This window comes from Corythoichthys intestinalis, chromosome 3, assembly GCF_030265065.1.
Source record: "Corythoichthys intestinalis isolate RoL2023-P3 chromosome 3, ASM3026506v1, whole genome shotgun sequence".
In the NCBI taxonomy this organism is placed as follows: domain Eukaryota; kingdom Metazoa; phylum Chordata; class Actinopteri; order Syngnathiformes; family Syngnathidae; genus Corythoichthys; species Corythoichthys intestinalis.
The window spans coordinates 29,890,946-29,903,965 of NC_080397.1; the positions used below are offsets into that span (position 1 = coordinate 29,890,946).

The window sequence follows — 13,020 nt, forward strand, 5'->3', positions numbered from 1 at the left end:
CTCCTTTCCATCAGGCTGACAGCAGCGGCAGTTCGGACTTTGGCTTCTGTGGACCCGGTGGTCCAGGTGCAGCGCCAAACTTTGTCAGAATCTGTGTCTTGGCTGATCCAGAACGCTCAGAACGGAGATGGCTCTTTTTCCGACACATCCTCCTTCAGAGCCAACAAATTCATGGAAAGTATAGTCTGCCGAATTGCAAATATGCGGGGATTCAGCTGTTTTGTTTTGAATAGTTTCTTCATTCTCAACTCCAGTATCATCAGATGGGAATTTTGAAGATGCGAACCTACAGATTTGCCATATAGAATCACAGATTTTCCCACTCTAATGACTTTTATATGCTTTTATCCAACTAAAAGGAGCCCAATACTTCAAACACGATTGATTGGTAGATCTCAACGACAACGACAGTGTTCGTTGATCTACTGTGTCCTCATTTGGAACAAAAGGCCTTCCTTGCAATGGGATTTATCTTTAGATAAGATTGACATAAGAGGTAAAACAGTCAAACTTCAAAGGAGAAACCAATGCCACAACCCCTTCAGCCTGTTTGACACCCTCACTGGTTGGATCTCTAACTGACCTTCATGACAGAAAAGCTCAAAGTCAAAGCAAGTTTTTTTTCATTTCTTTTTAGCACCAATACCACAAAAACAGTGTCAGTTCCTGCAAACACTGCCTTCTCCAACCTTTGTCATGGAGTGCACAAAGCACACGGACACATTGCAGATTGAGATGGCTGTTTGAGCGTGTGAATGAACCATCAATCGATCTGCAGTGTGCCCTTTAACAACTACAAATAAGTTCTTTTTGTTTGGAGAAGTCCAAACAGTTTAGTTTAAACAGGAACACAAGCCACCCCAAAAGGCACAAGGTATGGCCAATCCAAAATGGTAAGAAATCATACCTTGATTTTTATGGCCATTGGTTCGCGATACGGTGCACCTGGAGCCATGAGCGCCCTCAGTGAGAGTAAAACACGAGAGCAGGTGCAAAATTAAGTAAGTGAAGTAAACATAAAGTTCAGCAACAACAACAACAAAAACATTTCTAGAATAACTTGTTTTCCACCTATGATGTCATACTTGGGCACTTTTGGATTTTTCATAACACATGACACTACTTGCTAAGAGGCAGCTGAGATAGGTGAACAAGTGGAAATGTCAGTTTTTTTTTTTCTTTTTTCGGGATTAACTCTTTTAAAGAAAATTTTGTTTTTCTGAGTGAGTTTGCAGTAATAAGAGCAAGGTAATGACCAAAATATTCTTAACTATTGTGTGCCCTAAGAGTACAGTGTTCCATAATACAGTCGTATAGTTTTATCTAATCAAATCAATGCAAATTGGGTTCATTGCAAAAATCCGAATTTACTGAAGAATAAAATTCTGAACACAGTAACTCGATTTGAAATAATTTCTGACTTCCTAATTACAAAATAGGGATTTTACACACAAACTTTAAAGCAGTGGTCTACAACCATTTCTGCACCACAGACAGGTTTTAGAGGAAAAAAACAGCAAAGTTGACCAAGTGACTGGCATAAAAAAACATGGTAACCCGTTCAGTGACAGCTAGATTTTTTTTATTTCTGTTCATGTTTACAGATATATTGAAAAAACACTCGAAAAAAAGAATCCCGATTTGCGTTATCGCCATTTGTGCAGGATAGAGTTAACTGCATAAAAAAATATAACACCATAATGCTGATTAAGTGGAAGCTTTTCTGCAATGAGACTCATCAATCTGAATTCATTTGCAAACTTTTGACTTAACTTTATATTTCTATCCAACAATTGCATCAACAATTGTCCACAATGAGCCTGGTGACTGCAAGAGCCCATAGAGTCCCCAACACTTGCATTTGTTTTTGTGATGGCCCTCTGAAATTGTGTCTATCCTCGCTTATATTCTTTTCTTGCCCCCTCAAAAACTGTCTAAGTTAACCTAGGGTGCTTGCTCTTCACATACCCAAGCAGATTTGAAGGATTCACTGCTTCGTTTGCTAGGTTGTCACCAAAATATCATGCCTACTGACTTCTTATGTGAGTCACTTAATGCTTAAATAAGAACCCTTGATAGTGTCTGTTAAAAGCTTTTTTTTCTTAGGTTCATTTTGTGACTCAGCAGTTTGCTCTATTTTTTTTTGCAAAGAAGTTCTCCAAAGAAGTTTGTTTTTTCCACGTGTTTGCTCGTTTGTGGGCTAGTTTTTCTTGGTGCAACATATCATTTGACCATGACAAGTGTGCGGCATGTCAAGAAGCACAGGCCAATAATGCATCAAAGAAATTCTAGACATTTTTCAAAATCAAAAACATAATTAGATCTGTAACTATACGTTAGGTGTTCTTTTTGTGGACCCCGGTAACAAATGACTCACGAACTGGTAATGGCCCGTGGTTTGGGACCCAGAATAGTCTATTAATAGGGTAACTACACACAACCAGCAATTTCCAACATCTACTGTTAGGTCTCAACTTAATACTTGAACTAAGAAAACAACAAAGACCTAGGAGAGGGACCGGAGTAGGATCAGCCTAGGAATGAGATACGTTTTTACGCTAACGGCCGTCAGGAGAAAAGGTTGATGCGAAGCGCGTGGCTTACAACAAGCTTATCTGCCTTTCCCCTGAGGAGCGCAGCCTTTTATTGACAAGTGAGAAAGTTTCAACATACATGTGTGAGTTTCACATCTTGAGAAATAGCTGTTATCTTGAGAAAAGAATGCGGGCAGTTATTTGTCTTGTCTCATTGTGTTGAAACTTTATGGTCAGCAATAGAAACCTAAAACAGGCCTCTGGGTCATACTGGCATCTGTCCTTCAGTTGAATGTGACCTTCCGCGACACATTCTTTCTTTTGTAAGGCCTTAAGACTGTTAAATAAGACTTTAGCTATAACTATTAGTTTTAAACACACATTATTAACCTTAGCACGCAAAAGCATTAAAGCACATCTTACATCTACAATCTCCATGCTTGGCTGCAGGCCGAGGGGGAGGAGCCAGTGCAGCGCTCGCTGTACCTGACGTCGTTTGTCCTCATCGCTCTACGTCGGGCGACCAGCATCAGAGAACGGCATCTGCAACTAAAGGTGACTCCTCCCTTTCCTTTCCCTCTTTCTGCTCCTGACAGCCAATCACATTGTTTCTCTCTGGAATCCATCCAGTTCCAAGATGACAGCATGAGGTCCGCTGCCAACTTCATTTCCCAGCATGCCTTGACGGTGAAAAGTGTGTACGTGCGGGCGCTAGCCACGTATGCGCTGACACTTTACGACCCAAATGACCCTACCTGTGTCACACTAATCAATGACATTGAGAGGGTGGCCAGGCAGAAAGGTGAGTGAATGCGTGACTGAAAGGGCATGTGTGTGCAGGCGTGTATGTGTGGGTAGGTGTGCGCACCTATATGTACGTGGGAGGGTGTTTCTGTGTGTGCAGGACATCCAGCTACGCTCAGGTACTGGCAGGAGTCTGGCGCATCATCGGATTGGCTAAGACCCGACCAATCGAGTGGCCTGACAGTGGAAACGACAGCATATGTGCTCCTCAGTATGTTGCTGAAGGTGCTGCTATCTGATTGGCTGTCTCTCCTTCTTCTGTAATCAATTTGATTGACGCCACTTTCTGTTTGAAGGGCCGGATCCAATACGCTAAGCCCATTGTGTCTTGGCTGACCCAAGATCAACATTACGGAGAAGGATTCTACTCTATGCCGGTTTGTTGACTTTCATGAGGACCGCAACTGACGTTTTTCAACAATGATCCCATGTGCACTTCTGGTTGGCAGAAGACTAAACTTTGCATGATTTTGTTTCAAGGACATGGTAAAGAAACTGAAGCGATTGGGGTTTATCTGGGCCATAGGCCAAACAAATTGCAGTTCTCTGCCACTTTGAAGTCTCCTTCTACCAGTTGTTCACAAACACCATGAAATGGTTTGCATCAGGGTTCCCAAGTTAATCCTACCGTAGGGCCAAATTTAATCAATATTGCCACTTTTCAAATATTATTTTTGGGTACAAATGTTACTGGGTTCGATTACATGCATCTACAACACTTTCAATATCTCAGCAGTAATTCGGTTATGCACAGCCATGTAAACGGAGCTATCTGCCAGAACTATGTTAAGGAATAGTAGGAGATGAGCACCTGAATGCAAATGTCTCTGTGTATGTTAACACGAGTTGCCAGTACGATTATGTTAACGGCATTTTACGGCGGGACTACTTCATAATATGTACACAGACAAACTGCGAAGAATCTTGTGAGTTGAGTTCTACAGCTGTTAAGGGAGGAAATGCAGTTGTCAAACTTTCTTAGTGGGCCATCAGCCCAATCAAGCTACAGTTACACTGAAAATAAATTATGTAAAAGATCATATCATATCTTTGACATCAAAATGGATTTTCCGTTTGAAATTGTTTTTTTTTTCTGCTACACCAATCAGTTTCTATCTCCGCATTACTTTTAGTAATCCATCGGAAAAAAAAAAAAAAACTTATAAACAAAGGGCAGCCTTGGCGGAGTCCAACCCTCACTGGGAACGAATTCGACTTACTGCCGGCAGTGTGGACCAAACTCTGACACCGGTTGTACAGGGACCGAACAGCCCTTACCAAGCCGCCAGAACTCCCCGAGGCACACAGTTGAACGCCTTCTCCAAATCCACAAAACACATGTAGACTGGTTGCGTGAACTCCCTTGCACCCTCGAGGATCCTGCTGAGGGTGTAGAGCTGATCCACTGTTCCACGGCCGGGACGAAAACCACAGTGCTCCTCCTGAATCCGAGATTCGACTTCTCGGAGGACCCTCCTCTCCAGCACCCCTGAATAGACTTTACCGAGGAGGGTGAGGAGTGTGATCCCTCTATAATTGGAACACATCCTAAAATGGGGGACCATTACCCCGGTCTGTCAATCCAGAGGCACCGTCCCCGATGTCCACACGTTGTTGTAGAGGCGTGTCAGCCACGACAGCCCCACAACATCCAGAGCCCCAAATCCCCGGGGGGGGGGGATCTCATCGACCCCCGGGGCCTTACCACCGAGGAGCTTTCCAACCACCCCAGTGACTTCGACCCCAGAGATAGGAGTCCCCAGACTCTGCTTCCTCAACAAGGAAAACGTGTCGGTGGAATTGAAGAGGTCTTCGAAGTATTCTCCCCACCGACTCACAACGTCCCGAGTCATGGTCAGCAGTACCCAATCTCCACTATACACAGTGTTAATGGTGCACTGCTTTCCTCTCCTCAGACGCCGGATGGTGGACCAGAATTTCTTCGAAGCCGTCCGTAAGTCATTTTCCATGGCCTCGCCAAACTCCTCCCATGTCCGAGTTTTGCCTCAGTGACCACTGAAGCTAAAGTCCGCTGGCCAGCCGGTACCTGTCAGCTGCCTCTGGAGTCCCACAGGCCAAAAAAGCCTGGTAGGCCTCCTTTTCCAGCTTGACTGTATCCCTTATCGCTGGAGTCCACCAGCGTGTTCGGGGATTGCCGCCACGACAGGCACCAACTACTTTACGGCCACAGCTCCGATCGGGGGCCTCAACAATGGAGGTGCGGAATATGGCCCACTTGGACTTGATGTCCCCCACACCCTTGGGATAAGGGAGAAGTTCTGCTGGAGGTGGGTGTTGAAGCTCTTTCTGACAGGTGATTCTGCCAGACGTTCCCAGTAGACCCTCACAATACGTTTGGGCCTGCCAGGTCTGGCCAGCATTTCTCCCCACCATCTGAGCCAACACACTACCGGGTGGTGATCAGTTGACAGCTCTGCCCCTCTCTTCACCCGAGTATTCAAAACGTACGGTCGCAAGTCCGATGACACGACTACAAAGTCGATCATCAAACTGCTGCCTAGGGTTCCCTGGTGCCTGGTGCACATATGGACACCCCTATGTTTGAACATGATGTTTGTTATGGACAATCCGTGACGAGCACCGAAGTCCAATAACAGAACACCCCTTTGGTTGTGGTCGGTGGGGGGGGGTGCAGGCACCATGCACCAAGCCGGGGGGCAATAAGTATGCCCACACCTGCTCGGCGCCTCTCAGAGGGCAACTCCAGAGTGGAAGAGAGTCCAACCCCTCTCGAGAGGATTTGTACCAGAACCCAAACTGTGTGTGGAAGCGAGTCCGACTTTATCTAGTCGGAACTTCTCTGCCTCACACACCAGCTCGGCCTCCTTCCCCGCCAGAGAGGTGACATTCCATGTCCCAAGAGTTAGTTTCTGTAACCAGGGATTGGACCGCCAAGGCCCCCGCCTTTGGCTGCCGCCCAAATAACTGCGCACCCGACCCCTTTGGGCCCTTCCCACAGGTGGTGAGCCCTTGGAAAGTCATCAGTAAGGTGGCATTTTTAAGTATCTTAAGTAAAAGAAAGCAATGTATTTTCATCCAAACATGGTCAAAAACAACCATAATGGATCGCACAAAGTGGCCAGGCAGGTTCACGCTCGTCATGCCACCTCAACGTGCCCTGTTTTGCCCATTAAAATCCAAAATTAAGTTTTGTCGTGAACTAGTATTCCACTTTTTAGTCCCTAAGCATGGCCAACGGACCTTTGCATTTTGAATTTCCACCCCAACTGTATGTATTCCAATATTAATATCCAACTAGTCATCCTTGGACTATCTTGTGTACTTTGTGTTGAAGCACTTTATGATTTAAAAATCAAGCACTGAATGATGGGGTTGTTTTTTATTTTTTTGTTAGGATTTTTTCCATTTATTCTGAAACCACGTTTGATAGATAGAGCTATTTTAATGTCTTCTCCCTACCAAACGCTTCTTTTCCTTTCGGCTTTTCCCTTAAAGGGGTCGCCACAGCGAATCAGTTGACTCCATCTACAGGCTACGATCATTCAGGATGACCTATTATAACAATAATGATAACAGATTAAATACCTTATACTGTTAACCCTTTTTTGACTTCTAAATCTTGTTGCTATTTGTCAACCAGGACGCAGTTCTGACTCTGGAGGCGTTGACTGAGTATAGTCGGGTGGTTCCACGTGCCGTCCTTGACCAGGATATCACTGTCCGCTACCGACACAAAGGAACGTTAGCTCAAGTCCACCTGAGCACCATACGCCCAGTGGCTACGCCCATCCAGGTGAGGAGGAGGACTTGGTTTGACAAGGTGTCAGTAGTGACTATCGCCTGCTTTCTATTGTGCTTTAACTTAGGCACTCTAATTACTGATGCAAATATATCATTGATAAACAAAATCTCAAAGTCACCCACATTTTTTTTTTTGCCAGCAACTAAACCACAATTTTTTTTTGTTTGCCAGCGACTATGTTTTTCCTTAGTTTTCCAGAGTTTGTCAATTTTTTACTCACGACTGCCACCTCTTGCCTAAAGCATAACTGCAGCCTGTGCTAAGCTCGTGCATGGCGCGCCCAGTTGTACGAGCACGAACATAAAGCAATGAGCATTTGGCCCATCAGATCAGTACCAGAAACGTAAAAATAGCAAATGTGATTGTTTACTCTTAGTAGAAGTCTTAAGTGGGTTAGAAAAGTGCATTAGAAAAGTATTTTTGCTAAGCAGAGGCAGCACTCCTGCTGCGGGTGCGCACGTGGACATGCACAGGCACGTGTTCACCTAAAACCTCTCTTTCAAGGTAAGAAAAAGGGCTTTTTGGGGAAGTCTCAATTCACAGTCACCATCAGGCCTGAACCATATTGGAAACAACAATCATTGCGATTTTTTTTTGGCGGCGGGGGGGGGTTGCAATATATTGCGATTTTAAAATTAGAAGAATTTTCACTTGAAAACTTGAATAGCTCAGTTTGGGATAGGCCTGAACGATATTAGAAAAAATCAACATTGCATTGATATTTGCAAAGCTCCACACTTAGTTTTTGCTTGGGTTGCATTGGTTATACTTTTTTCTTAAGGTGCATAAGCACAAAATGTAGGGGCACCCAGGATCACCTTTACTGTCACACTTGTAATCACTCTCCATAACATTCAAATAATTCCTTCATCCATTCATCCTCTGAATCGCTTATCCACACAAGGGTCGCAGGGGTGCTGGAGGTTATCACAGCTAACTCCAGGCAGATGGCGGGGATACACCTTGAACAGTTTGCCAGACAGTCGCAGGGCACATACAGTGGGGAGAACAAGTATATGATACACTGCCGATTTTGCTGGTTTTCCCACTTGCAAAGCATGTAGAGGTCTGTAATTTGTATCATAAGTTCTCTTCAACTGTGAGGGACGGAATGTAACACAAAAAAACAGAAAATCACGTTGTATGATTTTTAAATAATGGATTTGCATTTAATTGCATGAAATAAGTACAGTGGTACCTCTACATACGATCACTTCGACACACGATCTTTTCGACATCCGACGTAAAATTTGAGCCGCCATTTGTTTCTACATCCGACGAGTTGCTCGAAATACGACGACATGACAGCACTGCAAACGAACGCACGGTGGATTTTCTTGTGTGAGAAATCAACACAGTTTTCAAAAAAAGTTGATACAGTTGGAGAAACAAGGAAAAAAGTGATGCTTACCTTTGAAATGAAGATGCAAGTTATAGAAAAATATGAGCTTGGTGTGCGCGTCCCTGAACTGGCTCAACAATACAGCTCCATGGTCCTCTTCCGACCACCGTTCGCCACTATTTATAAGTTAAGGTGACAATTATTATTGTGGTAACATTGCCAAGGAAATCGCCAGCTTCGTCACGTTTTTATCATTTATTTAAGAACTTATCCAACACAAAACGCCCATTAAGCAGTTGACTGCTCTCAAGAAAACGAAAGTATTATCTCTACCGCACCGACCTATCTCACTTCGCGGTGCGTTCAGGGACAGTAAAAAGCCTGAACTGGCTCAACAATACAGCTCCGTGGTCCTCTTCCGACCACCGTTCGCCACTATTTATAAGTTAAGGTGAAAATTATCATTGTGGTAACATTGCCAAGGAAATCGCCAGCTTCGTCACGTTTTTATCATTTATTTAAGAACTTATCCAACACAAAACGCCCATTAAGCAGTTGACTGCTCTCAAGAAAACGAAAGTATTATCTCTACCGCACCGACCTATCTCACTTCGCGGTGCGTTCAGGGACAGTAAAAAGCCTGAACTGGCTCAACAATACAGCTCCGTGGTCCTCTTCCGACCACCGTTCGCCACTATTTATAAGTTAAGGTGAAAATTATCATTGTGGTAACATTGCCAAGGAAATCGCCAGCTTCGTCACGTTTTTATCATTAATTTAAGAACTTATCCAACACAAAACGCCCATTGTCTTAAGCAGTTGACTGCTCTCAAGAAAACGAAAGTATTATCTCTACCGCACCGACCTATCTCACCGTGACGTCAGCTTCGCGGTGCGTTCAGGGACAGTAAAAAGTGTCCGCCATATTAGAATCCAATTCGTTACATTATTTACAGGAATAATTAGGGCCCGAGCACTAGGCGTGCGAAGGCCCTATTGTAATGCAAAGGATTATTAGGGCCCGAGCACTAGGCGTGCGAAGGCCCTATTGTAATGCAAAGGATTATTATTATTATTATTATTATTATTCTTCTTTCTTCATGGCAAATGAAAATGGCCAATTTGGAGGCCTGAACATGCACGAAAAGTCACCAAAATTTGCACATACGTGCAGATTCGCGTAAAATTTGATAATCTAGCGTCGTTTTGAAAAAATTTCAAAAAATGGCTCAGTGGCGCCCCCTTGACCCTTAAAATTTTCAAAAAGGCCTTTCCTCTCAGGTTTTCAACGTAGAGCGATGAAATTTGGGGAGTAGATACCTTATGCCTAACTGTTCAAAAAAGCCTCTTGCACCCATATTCCAAATCTGACAGGAAATCGGATATTTTGGATCAAATGTGAAATTTTTTCGGTTCACAGTTGGAGTTTACGTTTGGAGGCCTGAACATGCACGAAAACTCACCAAAATTTGCACATACATGCAACTTTGCGTAAATTTTGATAATCTACAAAAAAATTTAACAAAATCGCTCAGTGGCGCCCCCTTGAAATTTTCAAAAAGGCCTGTCCTATTAGGTTTTTTCAACGTAGAATGATGAAATTTGGTGAGTCGATACATTGTGTAAAACTGCTCCAAAAAGTCTCTTGCACCAATATTCCAAACCCAACAGGAAGCCGGAAATTTTGGATCAAATGTGAAATTTTATCGATTTACATTTGAGACCTTGTCGCTGAAGAAAATAGTTGGATCGTCTTCAAAATTGGTCAGACTATTCAGGAGACATATGAGATCTTAAGTTTTCAAAATGGTGAGTTTTCACTCAAGGGTCTGACCTGGGCGTGGTCCCAAAGTCGGCCATTTTTGGGCAAAATACCAAATTCAGAATATGATTAAAAACTCGGTGATACAACGTTCAATCTTTTTCATTTCTAGCATGTATATGAGATATCCCAGCCTGAACACGACTGCATTGAAATATTACCCATTAGGCCTGGCGCCCCCTAGTGGAAACAGGAAATGGCCTTCTTTACGAGACAGGCTCCTCCTCCAAGGGAAAAAAATCTATTGACCTCAAACCTGTTTCAGGGGAGCCTCAAGACATGTGTTCAGGTCCCTGATGAAAAATATTGAGGTTTCGTTGAAGCGGAGAGGTCCAAACTGGAAGTGAAAATGACCGTCAACAATTTGTCTCGCCAAAAACTTTGAACAATCATAACTCGGCAGATATGCAACATATCTGCGCCAAACTTTCCGTGTTTGTTGAGAGTCATACCCTGAAGGTTCTTGTAGGGGTCATTTGCATCAACTCTACAGTGCCAACTAGTGGCGACAGAAAGAAGTTTTAAAAAAGGCCTTTCCTATTAGGTTTTTTCAACATAGAGCAAGGAAATTTGGGGAGTAGATACCTTATGCAAAACTGCTCCAAAAAGTCTCTTGCACCCATATTCCAAATCCAACAGGAAATCGGGTATTTTGGATCGAATGTGAAATTTTCATGGGTTCACAGTAAGAGTTTACATTTGGAGGCTTGAATATGCATAAAAACTCACCAAAATTTGCACATACATGCGGCTTTGGATAACGTTCGATAATCTTGCAATGTTACAAAAAAATGTAACAAAATGGCTCAGTGGCGCCCCCTTGAAATTTTCAAAAAGGCCTCTCCATTTAGGTTTTTTCAACGTAGAGGGATGAAATTCGGAGAGTCGATACCTTGTACAAAACTGCTCCAAAAAGTCTCTTGCATGCGTATTCCAAACCCAACAGGAAATCGGGTATTTTGGATTGAATGCAAATTTTTTATCGATTTACAGTGTGCACATTTTACACCTTGGCACCTAGGGAATTAGTTTGATCATTCTCAAAATTGGCGAGACTGTTCATGAGGCATAAGAAATCTTAAGTTATCAAAATGGTGTGTTTTCATTCACGGGCCTGACATGGGCGGGGCGCCAAAGTCGGCCATTTTTTCGTCAAAACACCGAATTCGGAAAATGACTCATAACTCCCTCATACAACGTTCAATCTATTTTAAATCTGGCATGTGTGTGAGGTATACCAGCCTGAGCAGGACTGGATTGAAAATTTACCATTTGTGCCTGGCGCCTCCTAATGGGAACAGGAAATGCCCTTTTTTACGGGACACACTCCTCCTCTAAAGGGAAAAAATCAATCTACCTCAAACCTGCATAAGGGAAGCCTTAAGACCTGTCTTCAGGTGCCTGATGAAAAATATTGAAGTTTCGTTGAAGCGGAGGGGTCCAAACAGGAAAGTGAAAATGACTGTCAACAATTTTTCTCTCCAAAAACTTTGAACAGTCATAACTCGGCAGATATACAACATATCTGCGCCAAACTTCCCGTGCTTGTTGAGAGTCATACCCTGAAGGGCCTTGTAGGGGTCATTTGCATCAACCCTACAGCGCCAACTAGTGGCAATAGAAAGTCACTCGTTTTTCCAATACATGTCCAGTTCTTTTCAGGTTGGTCATTGTAGTTTCAAGACCTATTAAAATACTTATTTACGGCCCATGTCCACGTGTCTCTGTCTGTTGCCGTGACGACCCTTTGTTCGCCATTTAAAGGAAATATTTTTTTTCAGAGACTCAGGCAGCTTATAGAGGAGCCACAATATTTGGCACACTTGGTCGAATTGGACCAGTTAGAAGATTAATTTTAGTTTTGAATAATGGCTTGGCTGCACAGCTCAGTAGTGGCTCCTTTTTTGTAGTACTCTCTCCAATAGGGGTTTTTATCTCTTGGGTGTGGGAATGTATATAGGCGACTTTCGAGCATGTTAGGTTCTAATGAGATGATTAGAGAGGAGGATCTGCCACCACCCTGACCTGCACACAGTCCGAGTTGCGTGACGTCCGAGTTGCGCTAGATTGCGAGGGCCCGTTCAGTCCTGCTTGCAGGCCTAGTTAGGGCCCGAGCACTAAGCGTGCGAAGGCCCTATTGTTTTGCAAAGGATTATTTTTTTTTTTATTTTTTATTTATTTTTTTTTTTTCAGGGCAAATGAAAACGGCCAATTTGGAGGCCTGAACATGCACGAAAAGTCACCAAAATTTGCACATACGTCCGGAAAATTGTAAATTTCGATAATTTTGCAACGTTGCAAAAAAATATAACAAAATGGCTCAGTGGCGCCCCCTTGAAATTTTAAAATTGGCCTATAACATTAGGGTCTGTCAGCGTAGAGCAATGAAATTTGGGGGGTCTATACCTTGTCCAAAACCGCTCCAAAAAAGCATTTACACGCATATTCCAAACCCAACAGGAAATCGGTTATTTTGGATCAAATATGAAATTTTTATCGATTTACAGGGTGCACATTTGAGACCTTTTCGCCGAGGGAGTTAGTTGGATCATCTTCAAAATTGGTGAGACTGTTCAGGAGACATATGAAATCTTAAGTTTTGAAAATGGTGCGTTTTCATTCACGGGTCTGACCTGGGCGTGGTGCCAAAGTCGACCATTTTTTCGGCAAAATGACAAATTCAGTAAATGACTTATAGTTCCTTGACACAACGTTCAATCTTTTTCATATTTGG

At 43.2% G+C, this 13,020-nt stretch overlaps 1 protein-coding gene across 1 annotated transcript in view; it reads left to right on the forward strand.

Annotated features, from left to right (window-relative positions):
* c5 (complement component 5) overlaps positions 1-13,020 on the forward strand; it is a 116,676-nt gene that overhangs the window by 27,463 nt on the left and 76,193 nt on the right. The window contains exons 27-32 of the mRNA XM_057831211.1: positions 15-173; positions 2,984-3,089; positions 3,165-3,336; positions 3,439-3,563; positions 3,635-3,715; positions 6,961-7,113. Coding sequence (XP_057687194.1) covers positions 15-173; positions 2,984-3,089; positions 3,165-3,336; positions 3,439-3,563; positions 3,635-3,715; positions 6,961-7,113 — 796 coding nt within the window. The remainder of the gene's footprint in view (positions 1-14; positions 174-2,983; positions 3,090-3,164; positions 3,337-3,438; positions 3,564-3,634; positions 3,716-6,960; positions 7,114-13,020) is intronic.